This window comes from Cydia pomonella, chromosome 4 (assembly GCF_033807575.1).
Source record: "Cydia pomonella isolate Wapato2018A chromosome 4, ilCydPomo1, whole genome shotgun sequence".
Lineage (NCBI taxonomy): Eukaryota > Metazoa > Arthropoda > Insecta > Lepidoptera > Tortricidae > Cydia > Cydia pomonella.
Genome location: NC_084706.1, coordinates 5,768,178 through 5,795,342, shown reverse-complemented (window position 1 = coordinate 5,795,342; position 27,165 = coordinate 5,768,178). Strand labels below are relative to the sequence as shown.

The 27,165-nt window shown below is 40.9% G+C and overlaps 2 protein-coding genes across 5 annotated transcripts; one reads left to right on the top strand and one right to left on the bottom strand.

Moving 5' to 3' along the window:
- Positions 1-2,157: 2,157 nt before the first annotated feature.
- Positions 2,158-9,870, bottom strand: LOC133516919 (uncharacterized). The gene is made up of 2 exons (XM_061849961.1): positions 6,690-9,870; positions 2,158-2,763 (listed from the first exon to the last, which is right to left on the bottom strand). The coding sequence occupies exons 1-2, from the start codon at positions 7,027-7,029 to the stop codon at positions 2,378-2,380; spliced, it is 726 nt and encodes a 241-aa protein (XP_061705945.1). The 5' UTR covers positions 7,030-9,870; the 3' UTR covers positions 2,158-2,377.
- Positions 9,871-10,379: 509 nt separating this feature from the next.
- LOC133516920 (RISC-loading complex subunit tarbp2-like) lies at positions 10,380-25,400 on the top strand. Of its 4 annotated transcripts, none has more exons than XM_061849964.1 (7): positions 10,380-10,861; positions 10,991-11,078; positions 13,739-13,990; positions 15,690-15,908; positions 16,740-16,869; positions 20,728-20,858; positions 22,914-25,400. In XM_061849964.1, exons 2-7 carry the CDS (start codon positions 10,998-11,000, stop codon positions 23,052-23,054), a joined length of 954 nt encoding a protein of 317 aa, XP_061705948.1. In that variant the 5' UTR covers positions 10,380-10,861; positions 10,991-10,997; the 3' UTR covers positions 23,055-25,400. The 4 variants fall into 4 exon arrangements, with proteins under 4 accessions (XP_061705948.1, XP_061705947.1, XP_061705949.1 ...); XM_061849963.1 differs by having other exon boundaries at positions 10,445-10,765; XM_061849965.1 differs by having other exon boundaries at positions 10,448-10,765; positions 16,740-16,851.
- Positions 25,401-27,165: the final 1,765 nt, after the last annotated feature.

Below are 27,165 nucleotides of genomic sequence, written 5' to 3'. Positions count from 1 at the left end.
CTCTCGTTTAAGCGTATGTTACGCAAGCACTTTTTCGACAAGCTCTCTGGTTAATTGTCCTTCGTAGTCATAGTATTTTTTGCAGTGGGTACATAAATTAATATATATGTATGTATATTTAATTATAGTATATTTATGTAAGTTTATAATCGTTAGTATATATTATTTATCGCTATTTTGCTTGTTTTAAGTTACTTATTCTGTTTTTTTTTGTTTAATGCCTGCACGTACTACTTTTTCTGTTTAGCCTGATGGTTGACTGGTAGAGAATGCCTTTAGGCATTAAGTTCGCCATTTGTACTTTATTTGTTATATTGTGCAATAAAGTTTAAATAAATATATACAATATATATATATATACCTATATAATCCTCCTCATCGTTTTCGATGACGGCGACCCTAAATAACCATTATGGACGTTGTCTAGCCTGAGCCCTAATGTAGCTGGCCAGGATGAACTTGCTCTTAAATACTCTATTGCACGCATGACAATAAAGTTGGCCAGCTGTACGACACGTTGAACGTGTACACGTCGGAGGTCTCTCTTTCCGTAACTGGCGTTTTATGTCTAGGCTAGTGAGGCGGTTATCTTCAAATGTTTTGACAGCGTTATGGATCGTAGAACGCCAAGAAGACCTCCTTCAAGCAAGCTCCCCCCACGCTCAGGGTCGATGGCGCAAGCGCTCAGATACCGTTTGAGCACGTCCTTGTAGCGCAGGTGTTGACCACCGTGCTTCCGCTTACCCACCGCCAACTCAGAGTAGAGCACAGCTTTAGGCAAGTGGTGGTCATCCATTCGAAGGACGTGCCCGCACCACCTGAGCTGCCGCTGCATTAGTAAGGCCTCCATGCCATACATTCCGGAACGACGCAGGATCTCAGAGTTGGGGACATGGTCCTGCCACTTGATCCTGAGAGGTACAATAAGTATAAAGATGAAATGACAGAGCCGGCAGATGACCGAACGAGATGCTCTTATGGAACTTTCAGTTTGCAGTTTCATTTTTTTTATTCCCCATCGTAAATTTTAGTATGGCTTATGTGGGTGTGGGTGGTCAACAAATAACCCGACCAAATTACGTAGGTTGTTTTTGGTATGTTGTCAGGAATATTAAACGTGTTTTTAATTTGGCGCATTGCGTATGTTCTGTCCCTTTAAGTGCCAATTACATCCACACTTTATCAGACCCGGGTTACAACCGCGAAAATCGAAGTTCGTCAATTGCGGGCATTTTTCTCTGTCACTCTAATTACGTCTTAGTAGTGAGAGTAAAAGAAAAAGATCCCCGCAATTTGCGAATTTCGGATTTCGCGGTAGGCCCTCAGATATCTGATTGAAGAAGAATTTTTTTCCGTTTCACCAAATATGAGCACATCGTTTACAATATTTGAAATGTAAAAAAATGGTTCATATGCAAAAATTTCAAACAATAAACATTTTCCGGGACTGATTTCGGGCGCAATATCGGGAAGTGTGGATGTAATTGGCGCTTTAATTCATGTTTTTGTTTGACTCAGTGTTGCCAGGCGTACGATAATTATCGTACACGTAGGATAATTTGGGCTCCGGTACGATATACGTTCCAAAGAGCATTATCGTACGCAAAAGTATGATAATGCCTTGGCCGTTGCCACCCCAATAAGTCTCGATTTTGACGCAAAATACGACACTTTCTCTGAAGTTTGTTTCACTATATTTGGAAAAACTTTGCACGGAAATATAATTTCTAACGTAAATTAAAGTCTTATTTTAATTCATAACATACTTCATTCAATATTCTTATATTATCAAGTCAACTTACTAAAAAAACATGTCAAACAAGATTGTTAGGCAACTACCAAAATCAGCTAAACAAACAAGGAGGTTACATATCTTCACATCCACAATACTTTTTAGAATTTGGACAAATCTTGAAGTCCAATTCTTTAGCCCCCTTCAGACTATGCGCGTGAATCGGGGCGCGACTTCGCGGAGCGAACATACCGCCACGTTGACGTAGACTTCACACTCGCACAACTTCACGGCGATTTCGCAGTTTGGTTCGCGGCAAGATGGCGCCGAAGCGTCAGCTGATCGGATTTAGTTTGCGGCAAGGCACTGATTCAAACTGGGAACTGTGTTGACGAAGGTTCGTAAATGATGAAGACGACACCAAATTGTACTTTAAAACCGTATATTGGTCTGAGCGATTAAATTACATAAAAAATAGGTACGTGTATCGCGAGCACTGATTAGCGGTGTGCGCGCGCGCTCTGGTCGAGAGCGCTGGAGGAATGAATGCCGGCGCGCGATGAGGCGACGGGCCGGCGGTGGCGGCCCGCGGGGAGCGAGCGCGGGAGGCGGGGACCCGATCAGCGAGTCCGCGAGTGGGGCGCGTTAACAAGCTGGCCCCCTTGGACCATCCTGGTCCAATGTCAGTGGGAGCGGGCAGAGCCTGTTGTAGGCCCTTCTCAGCGTCCCTGTGGTGGTGGTGACGTCAGCGACGCGGCTGACTCCGTCGTTGCCCGGGTAGACTGCGGTGACTCGCCCAAGCAGCCATCTACTGGGGGGCAAGCGGTCGTCCTTGACGAGAACCATCTCGCCAAGCTTCAGCTGGCCTCCATCCCTGCGCCATTTGTTTCGGACCTGCAGTTCTGAAATGAATTCCTTATAATACCGCTTCCAAAAATGCGCTTTTAGTGCTTCTATTCTCTGATATCTCGTTAGGGTATGTATCGGCGAGTCTTGCACCAAGGGAGCAGGTATCATAGTGAGCGTTCGGCCTATCAAAAAATGCGCAGGGGTGAGAGGAGTAAGATCTGAGGGATCAGATGAAATAGGGGTTAAAGGCCTAGAATTAAGCAAAGCTTCAACTTGAACCAAAAATGTAACCATCTCTTCATAATCTAAGTGAGCCATTGAGGTAACTCGTTTTAAATGATGTTTTACCTGCTTAACTGCGCCCTCCGCCAAACCATTAAAATGTGGGCTATAAGCAGGACAAAATTTGAATTCTATTTCCTTTGTAGCTGAATATGACGTTATTTCTTCAGAATTATTTTTAAGGAACTTTGCTAATTCGTTACTAGCCCCTATGAAACAAGTACCATTATCTGACAAAATGGTGGCTGGTTTGCCTCTGCGGGCTATGAATCTATTTAAAGCGGCAATAAAGCCCATGGCTGTCAAATCAGTGACGAGCTCCAAGTGTACGGCCCTCACTGCCAAACAAACAAAAACAACTATATATGCTTTCTTCATTTGACAACCACGACCCTTTCTGCTCGCTATCAGGATTGGCCCAGCGTAGTCGCAGGATGTGTTAGCAAATACATATTCGGACTGTACCCTTTGCAGTGGCAAGTTGCCCATAATTGGCTGATAAGTTTTACCCGAGTATCTTAAACATGTAATGCAGCTTTGTGAAGTCTGTCTGCAAAGGTTACGGCCGTTAATTATCCAGTACCTGTGACGTAATGTTGCTAGCATCAGCTGTGGTCCAGTGTGCATCAACATTCGATGGTAATGGTGTACTAATATTTTAGTGATGTGATGCGATGCATGTAATAAAATAGGGTGTTTTGTGTTATAATCGTAATATGAACTTGCAAGTCTACCGCCTACTCGCATAATTCCGAAAGTATCTACAAATGGATTAAATTTCAACAGAATATCTTTGTGAGAAAGTGGGCGCTTATTTAGCAAACGCGAGAGTTGCTCGCTAAATTTGTCAGTCTGCACTTGTTTGCACAACATTTGTAAAGACAGATTAAGCTCTGACACCTTTAATGGACCTGTATTCTTGTTTGTTATATTTTTACAGTTATGAACGAATCTATTCATGTATGCTATAATACGTTGCAATTTACAAAAGTTTGAGTATTTAGAGGTAAAATTATCCTCGCATTGTTCAGTTGAAACGAAACATTGTATTTTGACTTCAGGCAAATTTTCTAAAGGTAAGTTTTGAGGTTGAGTAGGCCATTGTATTTCCGTTTCATGAAGGAAGGGCGGTCCTTCCCACCACAAAAGTGAATTTTTGAGGTTTGATGCGCTCTGACCCCTACTACCTATGTCGGCAGGGTTCAAGGTTGTGGGTTTGGGTTTTAGATTTTCAGCTACAGAGAACAGCAGCTCATCAGATTGACATGACCAAAGTAAACCTAAGGTTTTCGAGTGATTTTCTGTGTCCAATTTAAATAGTTCATCGCTACTGTTTTCTGCAACTAAATTATCAAGTAATGATGGTGTATTTGAACGCCACTTTCTTAAATGAAAATGAGCACTTTCTAGTGTTTTAATGACGCCTCTGCATGTTTCTAACAGAGTGGCTTTGTCATCATTTCCTGAGATGTAGTCATCTACATAGAAATCGTGTAAGATTGTTTCACTTACATTTTTTTCTGCGCATTCTTGACCCAACTGTACAAGACATCTGGTGGCAAGATATGGAGCACTGGATGTCCCATAAGTGACAGTATTTAATTTATATTGTTTGATTGGTTGTGAAGTGTCTGAGCGCCACAGAATTTGCTGCAGACTTCTTTGACTTTCAGTTACATAGATTTGTCTGTACATTTTTTGGACATCTGAAGTGACTACGAATTTATGCTGTCGGAATCGAATTAATATGCTTAGCAAATCGTCTTGTACAGTCGGCCCAACGTATTGTATGTCATTAAATGATTTCCCTGAGCTAGAAACTGCAGAACCATCAAAAACTGTCCGCAAGCGAGAAGTTAGACTGGATTCGCGACAAATTGCATGATGTGGCAAAAAATATGAAGTTTCGTTGGTATGTATGTCAGTGTTTTCTGACATGTGACCTAATCTTAGGTATTCGTCAATAAATTCTATGTATTTTTGTTTGAATTCTGGATTGCGCTTGAATTTACGCTCTAATGCTTGAAATCGAAGTAATGCTTGTGTTTTAGAATCGCCCAAACATTCAGGAGATTCTTTTAATGGTACTGTGACAACAAACTTACCATCTGGGTGGCGGGTTGTTGTTTGTGTAAATATGCGTTCGCATTCACTCTCACCTTTAGTGTGGATTTGTTGAGTGGATGGAACTGATTCTAGTTCAAAAAACTTGTCTAGTTTTGCATCGAGCTCAATGTTATTGATTAGATTGCAATGGACTGTATAGGGTTGCTTTTGTTTAGAATTTTGTGTATGTATAGAACCTGCAACAAGCCATCCGAGTGTTGTTTCAACTAGGACGGGTTTTTTCTTGCCCAGGGATATTGTATGTAAGGCATTGATATGTGATTGTATGTAAGGCACTCCCAAAAGAGTTCTGCACCCAGCAGCATCTGCACCTCGGATGGCTCGTGAAAGTTCGGGTCCGCTAGGTGGATGTGAGGGGGAATAGTGAACGAATCACAATTTAGTTTGGTGAATGGAATCATATCAGTGATCTCTTGGACAACGAAGCAATTGACTTCTGCTGTGTAATCTTGCGTACGTGAAGTTATGGTTATATCACAATGTTCGGTGATGCTTGATCTTTTCTTTTCTAACCCTGTGACGGATATGCTAGTGGAATAAGAAGGTAATTTTAATTTTGCTTGAAGATCTTTGGTAATGAAACTAGATATACTTCCGTTGTCCAAGAGAACTCTAACTTGGTGTGTGTGGCCATCATAGTCGCTGACGTTGATGACAGCTGTAGATAACGGTACACGATGGCTACCGAACGTGGAGCATAAAGCAGCACTGTTTGTAATTTGTTGTGGAGCTTGTGTATGCTCTTTTAGAGTTGGTGATGCTACACAATCATTAGGTTTGGATGTGGAAGACTTAGGGTCTGCCTTTGCTTGATTGTTTATATGTAGCATGGTATTGTGTCTTTGTGTGCAAAGCCGGCATGAGCTCAGCCTGCAACGTTGTTCGTCATGTCCTGATCGCAAACAATTTGTGCAAAGATTCAATTGATTCACTTTATTAATGCGGGATTCAACTGGCATTGTTTTAAACTTAGTACATTGATAAATTGAGTGATTATTTTTGCAAACAGGACACTTATATTTATACTGAGTCTGATTTTGAGCATGGTTTACAAGAAATGATTTAGGACGATTGTGAGTAATGTCGCTGTGTCGACGTGGTTTATTTAGTGTTTGTGCCTCCTCCATGGTTTCTAGCAAATCTGCGCGATTTCTTAAGAAAGTGGTAAATTCCGTTAATGTTGGTAGTTTTTTAATATTATTGCGCTCGGTTTCCCAATCGCGCAAAGTGGCTGAATCGAGTTTGCTAGTTACCATGTGGATTATGAGGATGTCCCAGTGCTCTGTGGGTAAATTAAGAGTCTTCAAAGCCCTGAGATTTTTATTGACTAAATCTATGGTATTTCGTAAGGCCCTTGAAGATTCTTGAAGCACGGGGTTTATGTTAAATAATGCATTTAAGTGATTATTTACCAATATTCTATCGTTTGTGTAACGTTCACAAAGCAAATCCCATGCGACCTTATAGTTATCAGACGAGAACTCTAGTGATTTAATTACGAGTGAAGCACCGTCTTTCAATGAACTTCGCAAATAATGAAATTTGTGGATGATTGGAATTGATTGATTATCGTGTATGAGAGATTTGTAGGTATCATGGTATTCTAACCAGTCCTGATAGCGCCCAGAAAAGGTAGGTAAATGAATTGTAGGTAATTTAATATTTGGCCCACCTGTGAGTGCAGTAACGACATTGGAACCCGTTACCAGATTGTCCTCAGGCGCCGCAGAAGCAGCACCAGCCGCGGTGTGCCTGCTGAGCAGTTCCTGCGCAGCAGCCAAGGCACCAAAGTAGCTTGTCTCGAAATTTTCCCGTTCTGTGTGCTCGTCACCTGGAATTTCCGTCAAATTTTCTATATCAGTTTGAACTGAATCAAAATCATTGTACATATCTTGGATTTTAATGAATCTGGTATTCAGCTCATGATTTTGCAAATTATTTAGCGTATGGCATGACAAAAGAGGCTCTAAATATGATTTAAATATGGTGAGCTTTGATTTGAAAGAGGCACGTGTTTTTTTGAGATTTTTTAAATCCATTTTGGCAATGCGTGCAGTATTTAAAAATTCAAGTTTTTAGAGAAAACAAAGGATTTGTGATAGAAAGTGAAAATTTAGTTAAAAGTTATAGAAATGGCGATAGAATTCAAATTTCCAGCTGCAATAGGAAAATGTGATTAGCAAGTGCTTAAATTAAAAAATGTGAAATAATATAGTGTGTGAAGCGATACGTAAATTTTGAAATTTTGCAAATAGCACGCGTGCGAGAGGCAATGGCGTGGCGTGGCGTGGCGTGGCGGAGGCAGGCAGGCAAGCAAGCGCGAACACTGACGGAAGCAGGTGTACACGTGCACGTGCACGCTGTAGCTCCGGCCCCGGCACGGCTTGGTTACGTGTAGGTACAAAAATACGAACACGTGCAGATTTCTGGAATATTCCAAGTAAACATAGATTTATAATTAGCCTAGATGCCTAGTCTGTACATCCCTAGTGAAGCCATTTCGAGTATGACATTATGTCGCCCTCGTGTCATCGTATCCGAACGGCCCTTGCAGTACTCAAGGTCGAGTTGGTTTGTGTACACCTCCCGGTTATAAATTAAAAAATACAAGAAAGATGGTTGTTTGTGCGGTGAATGGGTGTCACAACACATCAGTGAATAAAAACAAACCGCCTGATATAACATTTCACGCGTAAATATCCAGTTTAATGTGATATTTTTACGTAATTGTAAATACAAAAATCCAAATTTTCGTCAGCCGCCATTACTTATAAATGTTGCCAGGTGACATGAATCTTTTTTCCTCGAAATGAGGCATGACGATTACATTGATAAAATAAAATTAATATGCTTACTTTACGGTCCTTGTATGACTATAGAAAATATTCTTTTTTAGTTTTTCATTCTTTTATTTCAAATTATGTTTTGTCTTTTATAAAATTACAGTTTAATTTCATATTTTTATTATGTGTGATATTCGTTTTAGATTTCCGACTGATCCGCTTCTGTCTGCGAGATGGACGGAAAAAATTAGATTAAATTGGAACGATGCAATATGGAAACCGACTAAACATAGTCGAATATGCTCTCGCCATTTTGATGAGCAAGAAAAGTAAATTGTATTTGTGGAACACAGGTGTTACAGTTAAGGTCTGTAAAAACGAAACGCAACTGTCACTGTCGCACTTATATGGAAGACTGATAGAGAGACGAGAGACACAAAGCGTTTCGTTGTCGAAGCAATAGCGATTGCAACCTTGGCTAGGCCGGCAGGTACAATTACTAGTACTGACGATAAATAGTTATTTGTTTTACAAGAGTGAAAGTTGTTGTTTAACCGCTCGTGCTAATTAGCAATATTATCGAGCTAAGTAGATAAAGATCCCAAAATTTCTAAAAATGGAATCTTGAGCGTTGCGAGGGTTTCAAGTTACGAGAGTTAAACAAATTTTGCCCCAAGTGAAACACAAAACTTTTCATCACACCAACCCGAAGAAAATATTAAATGTAAGATATCAAATAAAATCAAACCAAATCGAATCCAAATGATCGTCATTAAATATTTATCATTTAAAATCATTATTCCAAAGTCAATTCTACCATTTCTACCAGCTATTATCTGTGCACATTTGTAAAATAAAAAAATAAACGTTTTTTATTTAAACATTATTTCACTAAGTTCAGAAATGCAAAGTCCTTAAAAGAAACCTTGAAAGCTTTTGCTATAAATTTAATATCTACATACACACTCCCAAATGATTGATAGCCAAGTATAAGGATGTGGTTAAAATCAATCTACTTTAAGGAGAATAAATGAACTCTGGCAACCCGTTTTTGTATATATGTGTGTGTCGCTGAGCGTAAGACACGAGCGTCGCACGCACACATCGATCGTGTTTCGGCTTCACTTTTGGCAGATTAGCCTTATGAGGACTAACTGTCTATGTGTGATAGGTCAGTGCCAAGTAAATATTAAAATATAGCAATGATGGCACACGGTTGGCACAAATGGTTGCAATACAATTAATTAGGCCTTGAAATGTGGTTACTAATTTTAAGCTAATTTTACGAAAACTGTAATAAAAATATCCAAAATATGAACGGGAATGTTAACCTTGATAAGAAAGCTTGTAAATTAAAAAAGGAATATTAAAAAAATATTACGATTTAACTAAGATGTAGACTGATTAAGAGTTGGGTGACGTGAAACAGGAATGTGATTTTAGTAGCTAGAAGAGAATTAAATTGAAAATTAAAGAAATAAGTACCAAATAAAGGTGGTCAAATTATACCTGCGCAATAAGAAATAAAATAGGAACGACTCACAAATAAACACTGCAAACCCTTTTCCTGGTATGTGGAGCCGTTCTTGGTTTGTGGAACCCTTTTCTGGTTTTGAATGTCTCGTTTCTTTATTCTCGGGCAGGACGATGACTTCACAAATTTCGCTTTATTGTAGTAGTTGTAGCTTAGGTTGGCTCGCGGTGATTCACTCCGATGTTATAAAAATGGCGATTGTAGTCTCGGCCAGGCGCGCTATCTTCTTTGTGTTTGATGGACCTCGTCGAAACGGCGTCTTTAAAGTTGCTTTACGTCGAATCCGGCTCGAAACTTGTTGACGAAGGTTCGTAAATGATGAAGACGACACCAAATTGTACTTTAAAACCGTATATTGGTCTGAGCGATTAAATTACATAAAAAATAGGTACGTGTATCGCGAGCACTGATTAGCGGTGTGCGCGCGCGCTCTGGTCGAGAGCGCTGGAGGAATGAATGCCGGCGCGCGATGAGGCGACGGGCCGGCGGTGGCGGCCCGCGGGGAGCGAGCGCGGGAGGCGGGGACCCGATCAGCGAGTCCGCGAGTGGGGCGCGTTAACAAACTGTTAAATTGATTTTTGGTTGATCAAGTTCGCACCCAATATAATCAAGTAGCCGCCATAGAAGGTTATGACAGTTCAGATTAACCGACTCGTGAGCGAATCGCGGCGCGAAGCGATCGCGAGTGTGGAGTCTTGTAAGTTCGCGCTTCGCGTCTCCTTTGACGCGGGCCAAATACCGACAAATAACGGGGAATAAGGCGCGAAGGCGTGAACAATCTGCGAAATCGATGCGAGGGCTCTCCACACTCGCGTTCGCGGCTTCGCGCCTCGATTCGCGCACGAGTGTGGAGGGCCTTTTTGACTAAGCATGGTCAGTCTCGGTCCAAACAATGGTTTGGTAAACATGTCCGCTAATTGAAGATCAGAGGAAACTTGCTTCAAAACGAAGTCACCATTCTGTAGACACTCTTGAATAAAGAAGTGTTTAATTCTATACATCACAATTACGCCTCGCGCCAAAAATCTGACGGCTCCTGTGCTGCCTCCTACAGTTCATAAAACGTAGTGATTATATGCTCTTTGATGCACGCTTCCTAATTGCCAAAAATATTGTACATTGTCTGATATTGTCTGTATGTCTGATATTTTTGCATATGAACCATATTTTTTTACATTTCAATTATTGCAAACAATGTTTATTGAAACAGTTTAGTGAAACAGAAAAATATTCTTTCTTGGGCCCGAAATCGGGTCTGATATCAGGCCTGATAAAGTGTTTATGTAATTGGCTACATGACACAAGCAGCAAAACACAGCGATTGATAATAATTTTCGTTCGCTGGCAAAACAAGCCTTTACAATAACTTAGCAGTTTGCATTTATTTAACTGACTTTGCTTATTACAAGCATATTGCCGTGAAATTCTATTGATGTGACGTTATACTGGGTGTACCTAGTAAGTACTTACAACGAAAGTTATACCAGAAAACGTATGTTATGAAATTCATTCATTGCAATCAAGGAGTAAATGGAGTAAAGCCGCCTATGGCAGGTTATGTCTAGACTAATAAATTCTATCTGCCTTAACGATTTTGAATAAGAGTTTACTCGTTGCAAATCTGATGTTGCAACGAGTAAACTCTGCTTAAAAACAATGTATACAAAAAAAAATGTTTTGCAGTAACAAGATGATGAAAACACCGATAACTGTCCTGCAGGAGCTTATGGTGAAGTTCTCAGAGGCTCCAGAGTATGAGTGTGTTGCTCAGGTATGTGTATTTTTGACTGGTATGTGAAAGTTGAACTTTACTGTGATTATAATTTCCCAAGCCAAAACTATCTTAAGGTCATGATTTCACAGGAGCAGAAATAAGTAATGAAAATAAGATGTGACATCCATTCTTCTTTGATGTCTCATGCCTGAGAGCCGTAATGAACACAAGTTGTATGTACATTGGAGCACTGTCTATTCTGGTTGTTTTTGTGCCTTCCTAAAGGAGCCCTAGAGTCTAATGCATGTAACTCAATTGCACAATACCTAAACTAGTGGGCTAGGTCCTTACTTACCATAGCCCTCCATTGGACCAACAAGCAATTACCTTTTTGAGGTAATAGGTGGTAATTAACCTTTCGAGACCTGTGGGTTCCCTGGGTAGCCAGCTTTGAAAACCAATGACGGAATGTTTGACGACCGGTTTGGCCTAGTGGGTAGTGACCCTGCCTACGAAGCTGATGGTCCCGGGTTCAAATCCTGGTAAGGGCATTTATTCGTGTGATGAGCATGGCTATTTGTTTCTGAGTCATGGGTGTTTTCTATGTATTTAAGTATTTATAAATATTTATATATTATATATATCGTTGTCTAAGTACCCTCAACACAAGCCTTATTGAGCTTACTGTGGGACTTAGTCAATTTGTGTAATAATGTCCTATAATATTTATTTATTTATTTATTTATTAAATGTCACTATATTAGCCGCATAAGTCCGGGTCTCGAAAGGTTAACATAACATTTCAAATTGATTATCAAATTATTTTTCTTAAAAAAAAAGAGGTGGTTCTCAATTCAGTCTTTTTTATGTATGTTCCCTAATTACTCAACCTGAACCAATTTGATGACAACAGTAAATGGGGTTTTCTTAGCAGTAAACGCTCAAACTTGTGTCTAGGTGGGGTTGAATCGGACTAAATTGTCCTGACCCCACACCGAAACTCTGGATAGAGTGTTCTCAATATTGGACACAAGCTTTTCACGTCTCTCCAGCACCTCAGAATGAGGGATTTTGGCACGGACTGTATAATGGGCATCCCTAGTACTGTCGTCCGCATAACAATGAATGTCATCGGTAGACAACATGTCATTAATGTGCAGCAAAAACAGGGTTGGGGATAGGACAGAGCCTTGTGGAACGCCAGCATTAATGTCCATGCTGTTGGAGCAGCTACCATCTATTACGGCATGTATGCATCCGTGCCAGATGAAAAGCTAGCGATCCTTCGCTACACACAGCCTTAGCACAGTCTTTCGGCTAGTCCATAAGATGGCAACTTCAACAGGAGAGCCTGATGCCAGACCTGATCAAATTCTTTCGCTATATCCAGGTTAACTGCCAATGCCTCACCTTGACTCTCAAAGTCCGAAGCCCAGCAGTGTGTGAGATACACTAGACGATCACCAGCCGATCGACCGTGGCGAAAGCCATAAGCCGGGTCCACACAGAGCGAGCATGCGCGCGAGGCAATTTCCTCACGCACAAACCGACTAGTGTAGACGTGCCTCAGCCGAGGCGGCGCATGCGTTTTCCTCGCCCGAGCGTGCCGCCTCGGCCGAGGCACGTCTACACTAGTGATCGTCATTGGCCGGTTTGTGCGTGAGGAAATTACCTCGCGCGCATGCTCGCTCTGTGTCGACCCGGCTATACTGGTGGTCGCTGATCAGATCGTGTTCTTCTAGGTTGCATTAATTATACGCTCCTTGATCTTAGAGAGAAGGGAGGTAATAGCGATAGGCCCATTGACATATATAAAATATATATCTAAGGACAGGCCTTACGGGTGGTAAGAATGGCGCTAGTTCAGTGGTGTCACTCACGAATTCGAGCCAATCGTGCAGTCTAACGCAAGTTGCGACCAATCGCGCGCGTGATGCGAACTCATCAACCAATCGCGTTGTGGCGTTAAACTGCACGATTGGCTCGAATTCGTGTGCGTGACACCGCTGTACTGGCCCGTCCTTAGATATATATGTCAATGGATAGGCCTATAATTTTTAAACGGTCGGCAACGCGCATGTAACACCTCTGGAGTTGCAGGCGGCCATAGGCTACGGTGACTGCTTACCATCAGGCGGGCCGTATGCTTGTTTGCCACTGACGTGGTATTAAAAAAACACGCCCTTGATTTCGTTATTATTAAGTTTTATGGCAGGCACATTTTACGGTAGCTTGCTCCCGACGGCCTTATATACCATATATATATTCGTTTTTCTTAGCGTTGTCAAATCAGATTATTTTATTTTAATATTTTTAATTAGATATGTGACCGCGGCCTGCAAAACGTCCCACTTTCTCGCTTGCCATAAGGACGAGACTTCCTTGTATCCTTATACGAATAACCTGTCAAGGCATCCTTATGGCAAGCGACAAAGTGGGACGTTTAGCCGGCCGCGGTCAAATAGATTATAAACTGAAATATACTCAGAAAAACTAAGTAAGTGGCCTAGTGGCCAGGCCATTAGCCGCATAAGCTATAAACACCGGCCAAGATGGCGATTATTAACTCTTTACTACCACTAATGTAATAAGATAACTTAATTACTACAATTGTCAGAACCATCACAAAGAAAATAAAAATAATAACTTAGAGAGTAACGCCTAATGGCCTTATCTCAGCGTGATGCTGGCGACTAATCTCGGCTTGGTGTTGACAGTCAGGGCCGCAGCACTTAGCCGTGTTCGAGTACCGCTGCGTGGCGCGCGGGCACGTGGTGTCGGCCACGGCGCGCAGCAAGAAGGAGGCCAAGCAGGAGGCCGCGCGGCTCATGCTGGCGCGGCTCGCGGCCGCAGGGCTCAGCGTGCCCGCGCCCTACGCCGTGCCCTGCCCGCCCTGCCCGCCCGTGGTCGGCGACGGCGATGCGGTCGCCGCTGGCAGCGGCGCCAGGAGCTACAAAGCGCTTCTTAAGGTATCAAGGGTCGTAGCAAAGGTGATAAGGTATAGTGATTGGGTATATTCTGAAGACTGGGTCGACCGTCCATTGGCGCCCTCATTAGGGGATTTAGGGGATGAGATTTCTCAGTTGGGTTGTCAACGCGATGAGATGACCCTCGTCGCGTTGATAATCCAACTCAGATTGTGCAGTGCTTGACCAGGTAATTTCGCTTGGAGAGGTATTTCACGGCAGGTTCGGCCTTAATTGATTATACTGGGTGATTTCGGGGTCGTGAACCCCAATATCAAAAATATATTAAGATGGTCATACTGATCAAGGTTCCCCATGGGACCGATATATGAAAATTGTGAAAAGAATATACCTACTCCTGGGCCCATACATTTCATCTACCTCGAGCAGTCAAGGGAATGTACTTTAAATTTATTTTCGCGATTTTGTGGGTGTTCCCATGGAGGAGTTGTTTGTTTATTATGATCATCTTAACCAAAGAGAATTAAGAAGACCAAGAGTGCTCACTCCATACAACGGTTTTGTTACCAAAAATACTATTATTTTCCTATTCTACATTTAGCATGAAGTAGCTGAACTCTCAGTACTGTTACTCGACCATAGATGCCGCGGAAAAATAAAAAGTCTAGTGCTCAAAGATTTTCAGCTAATATTATAACCAGAGTAAGCATAGGAGTTAAAAATTGAGTTCTGGTTACTCTAGTTATACCTAATGTTAGCGGAAAATCGTTGAGCATTAGACTTTTTGCTAGGTGTAGACTGCGAAAATAATGGTGTTTTTGGTAACAAAACCGTTGTATGGAGTGAGCACTCTTGGTCTTCTTAATTCCCTTTGCCTTAACACAATTTTGACATTCAGGATCACGACCACAAATTCATCCAGTATTTTATAACAGTAATCCCCCCCCTTCACGTGACCCCGTTTTCAAATTTCGCGCTAAAATAAATAGGTCAAATACCACAATCAGGTGCGATGAGTGTAGATGATATGTAAAGGATTTTCGGATTTTCATACAGCCTTACACACCTAGGCCTGTAAGGCAACCTTCTTTTGTTTTTAAACGTCAAATTATGAGACGTCTTGGCAGTCAATCATAAAAAACCTATAAGCAAAATTCTGCCATTATGCTTTTTTTCTATTTTTTTGTCTTTTTTCTTTTTTGTATTTGTTAAATGTTATTTCAGGGATTCAAAGGGGAACAAAAATTTCATTATTTTTGCGCTACGACGCACGGTTAAGGAGATACAGCCCATAATAGTACATTGTGCAACGAGGGTGTTAAGTGGAATTTTGGATACGAGAGTGATTATTAAAGACCCGAGTTTGCAATATTCTTACCCCCGGACTTACACACAATGTTTTTCATCACACTTGCGAAGAAAAAAAAAATTTTTAAATGAAATAATTCTTAAATACGGTGACATATCAAACATTCGTCCGCCATTTTGTAATTTCTTGACAGGTTAGCATCGAGGGCACAGACCTATTCAGCATTCAGCCACGATTGAAAATATTTTAAACGGCTGTTAAATTAATCAAATTATTTAATTTTAAACAAACAAAAATATTAAATTATAAATGTCAGTATTTTAAAAGTGAAACTCATTTATGCTACTTGGTTTGTATGAACAACTGACATTATTAAAAAAAAAGTTATAGCTTTTTTGATATTGAAACAATTGTTGTGATATCGTTGTGTAGGAGCTGTGCCAAGAGTACAACCTGCCGGGGCCCGAGTACACGCTGGAGGGCGACACGGGCCCCGCGCACGCGCGCTGCTTCACGGCGCGCGGGGCCGTGGGCGCGCACGCGCGCCTCGCGTCCGCCACCACCAAGAAGGCGGCGCAGCAGCTCGCGGCGCAGCAGCTGTATCACTACTTGAGGGAGAACCTGGCCAGGCTTACTGAGGACTTTGTTGAGGTGAGGACATTCTGCCTTCACTGGTCTAAACCGAAACCTTGGCTCAACTCGCTACTCGGCAGCTCTGCCAGTATGCACCTTAGGGCCTGTTTACATATTAAGATAATATATTATTGTCAAAATCGTGAAAAAAGTATTAACGTGTTATAAATATAAAAATATCAACAATTTTGCCCATTTCCATATTCCTACTTGAATAAATGCCTCCCATATAATTTATTACACCTTGTATGATACATTAATGACTGTTTAGGTATCGTAATATAAATAACTTAATTATTTTTGTAGTTTTTAATTGCATAATATAGACTTATTAAACTTACTTGAAACTATTGCATTTGTATAAAATTTTTACTTTAGTGTGTAGTTGCGGTCCTTAGAAGGGGTCCCACGGAAGACCAGCGTCCAGATCCTTAGGTGTTATCTTGACGACCGGTCTGGCCTAGTGGTTAGTGACCCTGCCTACGACGCCGATGGTCCCGGGTTCAAATCCTGGTAAGGGCATTTATTCGTGTGCTGAGCATGGATACTTGTTCCTGAGTCATGGGTGTTTTCTATGTATTTAAGTATTTATAAATATTTATATATTATATATATCGTTGTCTAAGTACCCTCAACACAAGCCTTATTGAGCTTGCTGTGGGACTTAGTCAATTTGTGTAATAATGTCCTATAATATTTATTTATTTATTATTTATTTATCTCGACATTAAGCTGAGCGGTGACCATTTCAGTGACGATTAATAATGAATTGGTTCTGTATGTCTCATGTAATAGTAAAGTTAAATTTAAGCGATTTTGGAATAATATTAGTATGTTCGTGTCGTGCAGGAGGACGCGCTGGCGCGCGCGCACGAGCGCGCCATGGAGCGCTACGTGGAGGCGCGCGCCGACGCGCCGCCGCGGCCCGACCTGGCGCAGCGCGTCGCCGACTACCACCTCGGTCTGTTGCTCCACCTCGGTACTGTCCCACTAACTTGCATGCCTGTTTGTTGGTTGCACTTTGCTAAATATTTGACTACATTCCTGAAAAATATTTTGTAATTTTTGTTTAAGAATCACGCTTCACGACACGCAATTAATCTAGAAATATGAAATCCGTAAGTTTTTTGTAATAATTTATATTACAAACTACTAGTACAATAGATATCAGATTTATTAGAAACATTTGAATCTTACGGGAAGAAGATTAGATTACCATCTTTATAAAAAAATCCTGCATGAAGCTAATTGTCCCTCATCTGTGAACATCAATCCCTGAACTCTCTTGTTAAAAAGCGCCCTATTTTGAGTTTCGTGACCCGTTTCGTTTAACACAAGGGTCTTCAAACATTTTTACCTGAGGGCCATATTGCATCTCTAAAACTTTCGCGCGGGCCACTATGGGTCTAGTTGCTTCTGTTACGAACAGTTCCACTCTAAATGAATGCTGAACCCCTGGAGCCTAGGATCCCTTTGGCATCCTGCCGCGGGCCGGATTGGAACGCCACGCGGGCCGGGGTTTGGAGACCCCTGGTTTAACACATAACAGTATAACTAAAAATGAAACAAAGTTAGGTAAATAACCCACTTGTTGCTCCATCATCTGTCGCCGGCAATGGCTTCTGTGCGGTCGCCAGGGACCTGTTTCACTACGCTGACAATTGACACCTGACAATGACAATTTCGTATCCATCCTGGGTCAATAAGTTTAGTGCCTGAACGGTGAATTGTTACTGTCGGCGACCGCAGTGAAGCCAGGGACCTGTTTAGGAGTAGCCTACTAGGTATTATTTTTTCAAGTTTGTAGCGTTAGTAAATCTGTTTTGCCAACAAATATGGGAAGTTTCACATGAACCCCGGTGCCGCGTAATAGCTAGGCCACAGCCTTCAATTTGAACGAGGGTGCTTTGAATTAATGTTGATTGTGTCCCTTCTTTGCATTGTGCTATATTGCGGGTTTGCATGTGGCATTAATCGAGTGGTTTTGTGTGGTGGGCTGACTAACAATCCCTTTGCTAGTGTGTCCTGCAGGTTCAGGCCTGTAACGCATGATAGAATATGTTAGAAGAGAAATAAGAAGACCAAGAGTGCTCATAGCATACAACGGTTTTGTTACCAAAAATACTATTATTTTCGCAGTCTACATCTAGCGTCAAGTAGCGGAACTCTCAGTACTGCTACTCGACAATAGATGTCGCGGTAAACAAAAAGTCTAATGCTCAACGATTTTCCGCTAATATTATAACTGTGTGTGTGAAGTCCCCAATCCGCATTGGGCTAGCGTGGGGACTATAGCCCGAGCCCTCTCGCGCATGAGAGGAGGCCTGTGCCCAGCAGTGGGACGTATATAGGCTGAATTATTATTTTATTATTATATTATAACTGTAGCCGGAACTCAATTTTGAACTCCTACGCTTACTCTGGAAAATCTTGGGATTTGTCCTTTTCGTTGTTTGCTAAGCAAGTAAGTTCTGAAGGAGCATTTTGTGTTAAGGTTATTTCTGATGAGATGATGGGTTTCATGAGGTCCAACTCCTGAAATCTTGATGGCTTTCAGATCCAGACCTTGAAAGTTGAAACGCAAAAATGTTTAGTCGCATGACAGTTTGTCCAGACAGGAACAAGTCTTGCAGAATGATGCGTCACATTCGTAAACTATAAAACAATATCAATGACGACTTTTATGATAAAGTTCGTGACCACCATCTTGGATTCCAAAATGGCCATGGTTTTCGAAATCCGTACTCCCTGAAACCTATAAAACGACATACATGACGACTTTTATGACAGAGTGCAAGCCCGCTATCTTGGATTCCATAATAGTCATTATGTTTGGAATCTAAATCCTATAAACCGAGATCCATGACGACTTTTATGTCAAGGCGCATGGCCGCCATCTTGGATTCCAAAATAGCCATCATTTTCGAAATCGGAACCCCCAAAACCTGTAAAACGAGATCCATGCCGACTTTTATGACAAATCCATGACCACTTTTATGACAAAGCGCATAGCCGCCATCTTGGGTTGCAAAATAGTCATTATTTTATAATCATGACTACATTTATGACAAAGAGTATTGCCGTCATTTTGGATAGCTAAATAGTAATTATTTTTGAAATCTGCAGTCCCTGAAACCTATAAAACTACATCCATGACGACTTTTATGACATAGTGCATAGCCGCCATCTTGGATTAAGAAATACTCATCATTTTTGAAATCTGCACTCCCTATAACTTACAATTACGTAATATGATAGATAAGTAGTTAGAAAGAAAAAGTAATCACGTAAGTAACCGTGATTGCCACTACAATAGGGTTGTTTCCAATTATTTGAAACGCTTGTATTACGTTCTATATTAACTAAAAGTTGCCCTAAAATTCAACTTTTATACTAAAAACGGCTTTAAATATGTTAAATTAACAAAATATATTTTGACAGATGCTTTCGCGCCCAAAACGCTCTTTGAAAATTGTATGACGTCACAGTTTACGGTTTGACACATAACTACATACACCCGTAGAAGATACGAACTGTCAACTGACATTTGTCATTTGTTGTTTATCGCGTAACTGTCAACAGTGTCAATCTGAGAGTTGTGACGTCATCAGAATCTTCAGTAACGTTTCGAGTTTGGTCGCGTGACGTGTGCCAAAAGATATTTTAAATTCAATATTTACAAAAATATGGTCATTACAGGTCCCCTAAAAGTAGTTTAACATGTTCTTATAATCCAAAAGAATTTATTGGGATACAATTCTGCCCTAAGATTTGTAGATGGAAACAACCCTATTAATATTTAGTAGTCCAACATTTTAACTATTTTTAACGGTTATTTCTTGTAATCAATATTCATGATTACATTGATTACTAACTACAAAATGTAGTTGCAGTCAGTAATCATAATCAGTAGTTAGATTAGATTTTGCCCAACACTGCCCTGCGATAGGTACTAACTGGCTCTTGAACGGACAGATAACTTTATTCCTCAGTTAACGGATTTATTCCTCAGTTAACTGCTATCTGACTGTTGAAAAACTCAAGTTGCGGCTGTCTATAGAATAAAACCTGACTAGTTAAAACTGGGGTTTGAAAAATCGGCCCTAAATGTATTAAAACATAAGGTTAGCGGAATACTACGAAAAGCTGTTTCCAAAGAAGGCTCAAACCGCTTCGTCCACAATCCTATTTCTTCACCTTTTTGAATCGTCCACAATGCCATGTCGTCAACATACAATTCCTAACCACAGTACCAGCTCGTCAACATTGTTGTACCATGTATTATTCTGACTGCCTTCTATAAATTTTACATATTATATAATTTACTTTTTCTCCAATATGGAAATGTTCACCTTATGCCAAAAATTGTACAGGCAGTTCTTTATTATGTCAACCTCAAATTAAAAAAAAATCATACCATTATTGCCCTGATTTAGAAGTAAGGAAGTTCGTTACTGTATTCTTTTTTATTTTTTAAGACTTTTACGGAAATGTATCCGTCAAGCTATAGGATAGAGTGAAATAGTAAGATTGACGACCTTACGTGTCTCGTTCTTACAAGACCGTAATAAAATCAACGCCCTTGGGGATGTGAACAAGATAGGAAAGTGACCAAATGGCAGTAATGACAAGATAAGATTGTGACGAAATAGCATTGTGGACGAAGCTGTCCTGAGCCTTCAGGAGATACCTATTCAGTTTCCAGAAAACGTATGGCGCCGTATAGCGCCATCTTATTCGTCTAAACTCGGGAGCACATTTTTTTCCTAAAGTTTACTATGAATAAGTCGGTGAGATAGTTGCAGTATTTGACCTACATATACTCGATGTATCGCAGAGGAAGAGCTAGTGGAGCTGGGCGGGGACGCGCTGCGGGCCGCGGCGCCGGACGCGCAGCCCGAGGCGGCGCTGCGGGCCGCGGCCGCGGCGCTGGGCCTGCGCCTCGAGTGGCACGCGCTGCCGGCCGAGGTAGCCCGCGGCTTCCATACGCTGACTCTTCATTACTACTTATTATTAATGGTCTCGGGCAATCCGGTTTGTTTTAAGACTAAAATGTCTATATTGGGCCCATCTAAGCAATACAAAAGTCAGAAATAACAGTCAATGTCTGATGTTCGTACTCTATGCGGGTTATTCCCACTAGTTACCACCAAGTTGTTACCAGTGGTAACTACTGGGAATTTTTTCCCACTTTTACCACTGGTAACTACTGAAAAAAAAATCCACTAGTTACCACGAACTCGGTTTGTTGCTAACTATTGGTATTTTTTTTCCCAGTAGTTACCAGTGGTAAAATGTGGCAAAAAAATTCCCAGTAGTTACCACTGGTAACAACTAGTGGGAATAACCCCTCTATGCACGTAACGCGCTTTACTAAACTGTTGACGATAATTGGGAGAATCAACTTTTTAGCGTCACTCGTTGCCATGGTTACGATTAGTTGTCCAGGGGACAAAAGTTCATTGAAATACTGATTTTATGGTCCTTAAATGTATCAAACTTGCGTTTTTGTGGTCGTTATAACCAATCTCCATAATGGGCCCCCTACTAAGCATGTTAATAGAACGGCATACGTCTCTTCAAACAAACTGTGCCACTGTTGTCCCTTGGACAACGGGACAGGATAACAAAACAAAAAAAGTTGATTCACCCAATTATATACGTAGGTATAAGTGTGAGGAATAAGTTTTTTTACAGTACATATGGTGCTACTTTACCGCACTAGTGCGAAAATTAGCATATTACGTTACTATGTCGAACATTTAAAGGGCCATATGTACTGTAAAACGTTGTACGATACATGTGCGAATAGGGAATTCGCAACTCGTGTCGATTTAAAACACTGCCTTCGGTCGTGTTTTAATTTATCGCCACTCGTTTCGAATTTCCTATTTTTCGCACTTGTATCGTAATATACTATTACAGTACATATGGTGCTACTTTACCGCACTAGTGCGAAAATTAGCATATTACGTTACTGTATCGAACATTTAAAGGGCCATATGTACTGTAAAACGTTGTACAATACATGTGCGAATAGGTAATTCGCAACTCGTGTCGATTTAAAACATTCTCTTCGGTCGTGTTTTAAGTTATCGCCACTCGTTTCGAATTTCCTATTTTTCGCACTTTGTGTTTCCTATTTTTCGCACATTTGTTTTAATGTAATATTACAGTACATATAGTGCTACTTTTCCGCACTAGTGCGTAAATTAGCACATTATGTAACTATGTCGATTTAAAGGGTCATATGTACTGTAACACGTTGTACGATACATGTGCGAATAGGTAATTCGCAACTCGTGTTGATTTAAAACACTCCCTTCGGTCGCTTTTTAATTTATCGCCCCTCGTTACGAATTTCCTATTTTTTGCACTAGTATCGTAATGCATGCACAAATAACTATTGCAGTCCTCCTGGGAATGGGATAATGGCATTGTGATGTTTTCGATACGATCAAACCAATACGTAAAGGTTGGAACGCATTGAAAAGCTTGGCACCAAACCAGCGTCGCCCCAACTCATTCGCTCGCCGACAACCATATGTAAGCATGTAATGGAAGCGACCCAACGCCTCGGAGATGTCGGCACGGCTACGGCTGGTCGATATCGCGCTTGCGGCCGAGCGACACCGCGGCCGTGTACACAAGCGCCTGTGTGGCGGCGGCGCCTAGTGTGGGGGCAACCACGGGCGCCAGCGCGGGACAGCCAAGTGTATGAGCGGTTAGGCTTAGAACGCACTGCGATTCATATCTTGCGGTTTCATAACCGAAAAAAGTGTAACCTACGGCATGCTTCATAAGAGCACGCACTTGCAAAACCGAAACTGCAAGAAATTAATCGCAGTGCACTCTAAACCGAGTTGTCAACGCACCGCTTAGCTTGTGCCGGGGCGATGCGATGGTGTTCCGGTGCCGATAAATATGCGTTGTTTGCCACAAAGAATGGTGATTGCCAAGGGATCGATTTGACGCCGTGCACTGCATACGTGACACAGTGTTATAATAGTATTGGTGTGCCAGGGCGGCGAGCTGACGCTGGCGCGGCTGGCGCCGTCGTCGCCGCCGCTGGTGTTCTGCGCGCGCTCGAGGGAGGCGGCCGCGGCCGAGGCGCTCGCCTACCTGCGCCTCACCATGAAATTTAGGGATCAGAAGTTAACTTAACTTATACCTGTAAGCGCCCATCCAACTAACCCGGGTTTAACCGGTTAAACCGTTAACCCAGTGTCAAATTGTATTGGTAACCATGGTAATTGGTGCAAGTGGCCTTACGATGGCGCTTGTTTAATCGTTTAAGAGGATAGTGCAGGACCGCTTCTCCAAACAGACGTAGTCGCGAACTCGAAGTGAGGAGCAGATTTGAAATCGACCCCCCACTTCGCGTTCGCGAATTTGCGCTCTAATTGGGAAGTTCACGGGTCTCGGAATCTACACTGGCATCTCCCAAACGTCGGTAATCATTTGAACTCCGCATCAGGTTTACATCGGTCACTTTATGCGGTATATCTGTCACCTCGTCACACTTTACCTTTTTTGTGCCATTGTAAAATCTTGGTTGTTCTAAACATGTACTTATTTTGTACATGCTAATAAAGTTGAATGTAGGGATGCACTGATTAGTGCTAAAACATACCGAAGGTTAAGTAAACCGGTAAACCTATTTAGATGTAATTCGGTATGAAATCAGAGTCACTGGGAATTACATAGGATAGTTTTATTACTGTAAAATAATTCTACGCAAACAAGGTTGCGTGCTAATGCTGTTAATGAAATATCAAATGGCACGATTATTTACAGATTTTTTTTTTCATTTTCGTCATACTTTTACCGAACAAATTGCCCGTTTTGACTCATGACTCTGCGGAATTCATTTTAATCTTAATAATCCTGCCGGATGGAGATGGTGATTTGCCATGGCAGTCACTGCAGTCTAGACGACACTCGGGCGATGCTAGTGTGGAGATGTGTGGAGAGAGAATTGTAATACTTCGTAGCCTCTAGTCGATCCTCAGTAATAAATACGGAAAATGGAGTGAAAACAAAGACAGCCTCCAGTTGGTCAGCATCGATAGAAAACAAAGTTTTAGTGAAAAACAGTGCACCCGCCATTCTGACTGTCAGAATGTCGGATGTATTTTATTACGCAAAGATCCCGCGATTAAAACCAAACCATTTTATAAATATCAAGTTTTTGTACCAATTTTTTACCTTCATATTCAATTACATATAAATGTAGGAGTTTACTCATTTTACTTTTCCATTGCTATTACACTTTTGCAGGCGCTACCATTTGTCACCTTGCCGATTTAATTTTTAAGAAAAACTATGGTACAATTATTTTTATAACGAGTACCTTTCACGTTTAATCTGTGAAGTGTCCGTGTTCCGTGTCAAACGCAAAAGCGGTCACTCGGACGCCACGTCACCGAAGTGTCAAAACTGAAATTGAACTTTATGCATATGCACGTAGGTCTATCTTGTTCTGTGGTCTGTGACGGATTAATCCGTCTTCGGCGTTAGACCTACGGTGCGGATATATCGTCATTCGCGTCAAAAAGGTTAACCAGTGCATTACCTATTTGAAAATATTATCAGACAAATATTGTTGACACATTTTCAATGAGGGTGCATAACCTGAAGTTCTTATCATGCTCTGTCTCGAAATTTGGAGAATTGAAATGAATGATGAAGGAATGGTATAACGTAGGTAAAAAAAAAACATGATAAGAACATGGAAACCTAAATTAAAATGGCGTTGTCAGTCTCGCATCTATGCACAACTCCCTCCAGCATGCAAAATTGCAAATACCTATATTTCTCTGTATATATATAGGTGATTCCAAAGCAATTGTAAATATTGATTTTTCCATAAGAAGTAATAGAGTGCTAGATGTCGACTGCGAATATAATAATCATTTTGATACCAAAACTGATGTATGGAGTGAGCACTCTATTATTTCTTATTTCTCTATGTTTTTTCTAAGTACCAATTGATACAAATATTAACTAGAAATATTCCAATCGCAAAGGATTTATTTAGAACTGAGGCTAGAGGCACGCTAAGTATATAATGTATAGTGCCACTTATACTTACTTGTATTCTATTTTTATATTGTGTAGTCATAAAAATCGATACCGTCAACTGGGGTGAATAGAGACAAAACTTAGAATGTGATTTACAATGTGTTATGAATGTCAATTTCTTTATAACTGCCCACACAGATCGTATCATACAAAATCTACTGCTAAATTCAATTGAATTATACAATGTGTGTAAGAAATTGTCAGGTAAATCACATATAAAGGTTTGTCCTTATTCCCCCCAATTGGCGGTATGTTATTAAGGTATAATCTTGTTAAAATATTGTAGGTGTACCACTTAGCTTACCCGTAAAGTTAAATGGTTGATTTTCTAGTAAAAGTAACTAACTATTAGAGGAATGTATATTGTGTGCAACTAAATCTGGGTGTTCTGAAAATCTAATCAGAAATATAAGAAATGTTTACATATCCTATTGTTTATTTTACTCGTATCCCTGAATGCCTGTCAATTTACATAATATGTAAAGTAAGTAAGTAATTATTTATTGCATACCATGGTACAATACAATTTGTTACAAGTGATAAAAGAGTTCACATGGCACCCCGGGGGGGTATGGCAATTTCCTTAAAACTATATTTACACAAGGCTACTTATATCTAAAATATGATTTTTCTTAACTAATTTGTGTAACAATTGTGAAGCTACCACTATATAATATCTATATCGTTGTCCTGCATGAATTCGTCTATGGAATAGTATGTTTTTTTTTATGAGGATATCGATATCGATTTGCAAATAAATGTAGTTTTTGTATGTTTTTTATAACCTTTGGTAGCTTATTATATATTTTTATCGCGCGGTAATATGGGCCTTTTTTAAAGATATCTAAAACGGATTCTGGGAGCATTAAGATGTCCTTTCGGCGCTCACTTTTATTATATTGGAAAAGATTTATATTGTTTTTTACGAAGGTCGTTATTTCTAGAATGTATAGTGAGGGGAGGGTCAATATTCGAAGATTCCGGAAATGAGACTTACAATTTTCAGTCTGGTCAGTGTTAATTAATATGCGGATGCATTTTTTTTCGTGTCGTGCTTAGTGTAGGGTGTCGTAGTTACCATTCTGTCGAAATACGCTAAAAGTAAGGGCTATTAGTACGTATCCTGTACATTACAAGCTTAAGGGAGTACCTTCGTACCTATTATTTTACTGTTCTGTTGCCATGCATAATTTATGTATCCATGCCAAATTACAGCTTTCTAGTAATAACGATCATCGAGCAAAGCCGTGGATGGACGGACAGATGGTCATGGCGAAACTATAAGGCTAGATTCACAGTGTTCACACAGTGTTAATTTTTCACGTATACCGCGTATACAGCATTTTCTCTAATACCGTAGTGACAGCAAATTTTCTAAGTCAACTTACAAAATTGTTCACATGGCGTCTATGCAGGAGAACTGTCTGGCCATGTGAACGATTTTGTAAGTTGCTATAAAGCACCTAGCCAAAAGGTTCCTAGTTGACTACGGAACCCTAAAAATTGAACCGAAAAGAAGGTAGAAAGACTGTTCTGATGTAAGTATAGGCAGGCGATCGGTATACGACTGTTGTGTAAAGAGGTTTGATTGGCAATCGACTCGAGCTTGACTTTTCGGTTTAAAGATTTTTTTTTTTTTTCTTATAAGAATTTTTTACAATTCACTTGCATGATAAAGAGGTCATGTGCGTCGCTGGTATGGCCCCAGAGCAATAAACCGTAGCTCAGCCAGGATTGCACATAGGCGTAGTAAGCAGGCAAGGCGCAATTGGTGTAAAGCAAGTAAAGAGGGACTAGAAGTGCAAGACATCGAGTCGGCTATTAAAATGAACTTAAACTTTACTTGAAAACTTACGAAGGTCGAGGACATCGTAAAGTATGTACGAGTCAAGTCCGGATTCGCCCTGAGGGTCGCGAAGTTGCAATCTCGACACAATGCGAATTTCAATTCTTTTGTGGTGAGCGTTCCGACTGAACGTCTAGCGACCTTCACAAAGGAGGAGTTTTGGCCGAAGTGTGTCAAGTTTCGGCGGTTCCGCGGCCGGCTCCCTGGCACAGCCGGGTTGCGAAATGCGTCGCAGCCATAGTGTGTGTTTTAATTTTTAAGATATATTTTATGATATGTATGCTAGTTTTAAGGTATTTATCTATGGGCCCATAGTTGCCTGAAAATAAAGATATATCTTCCTTA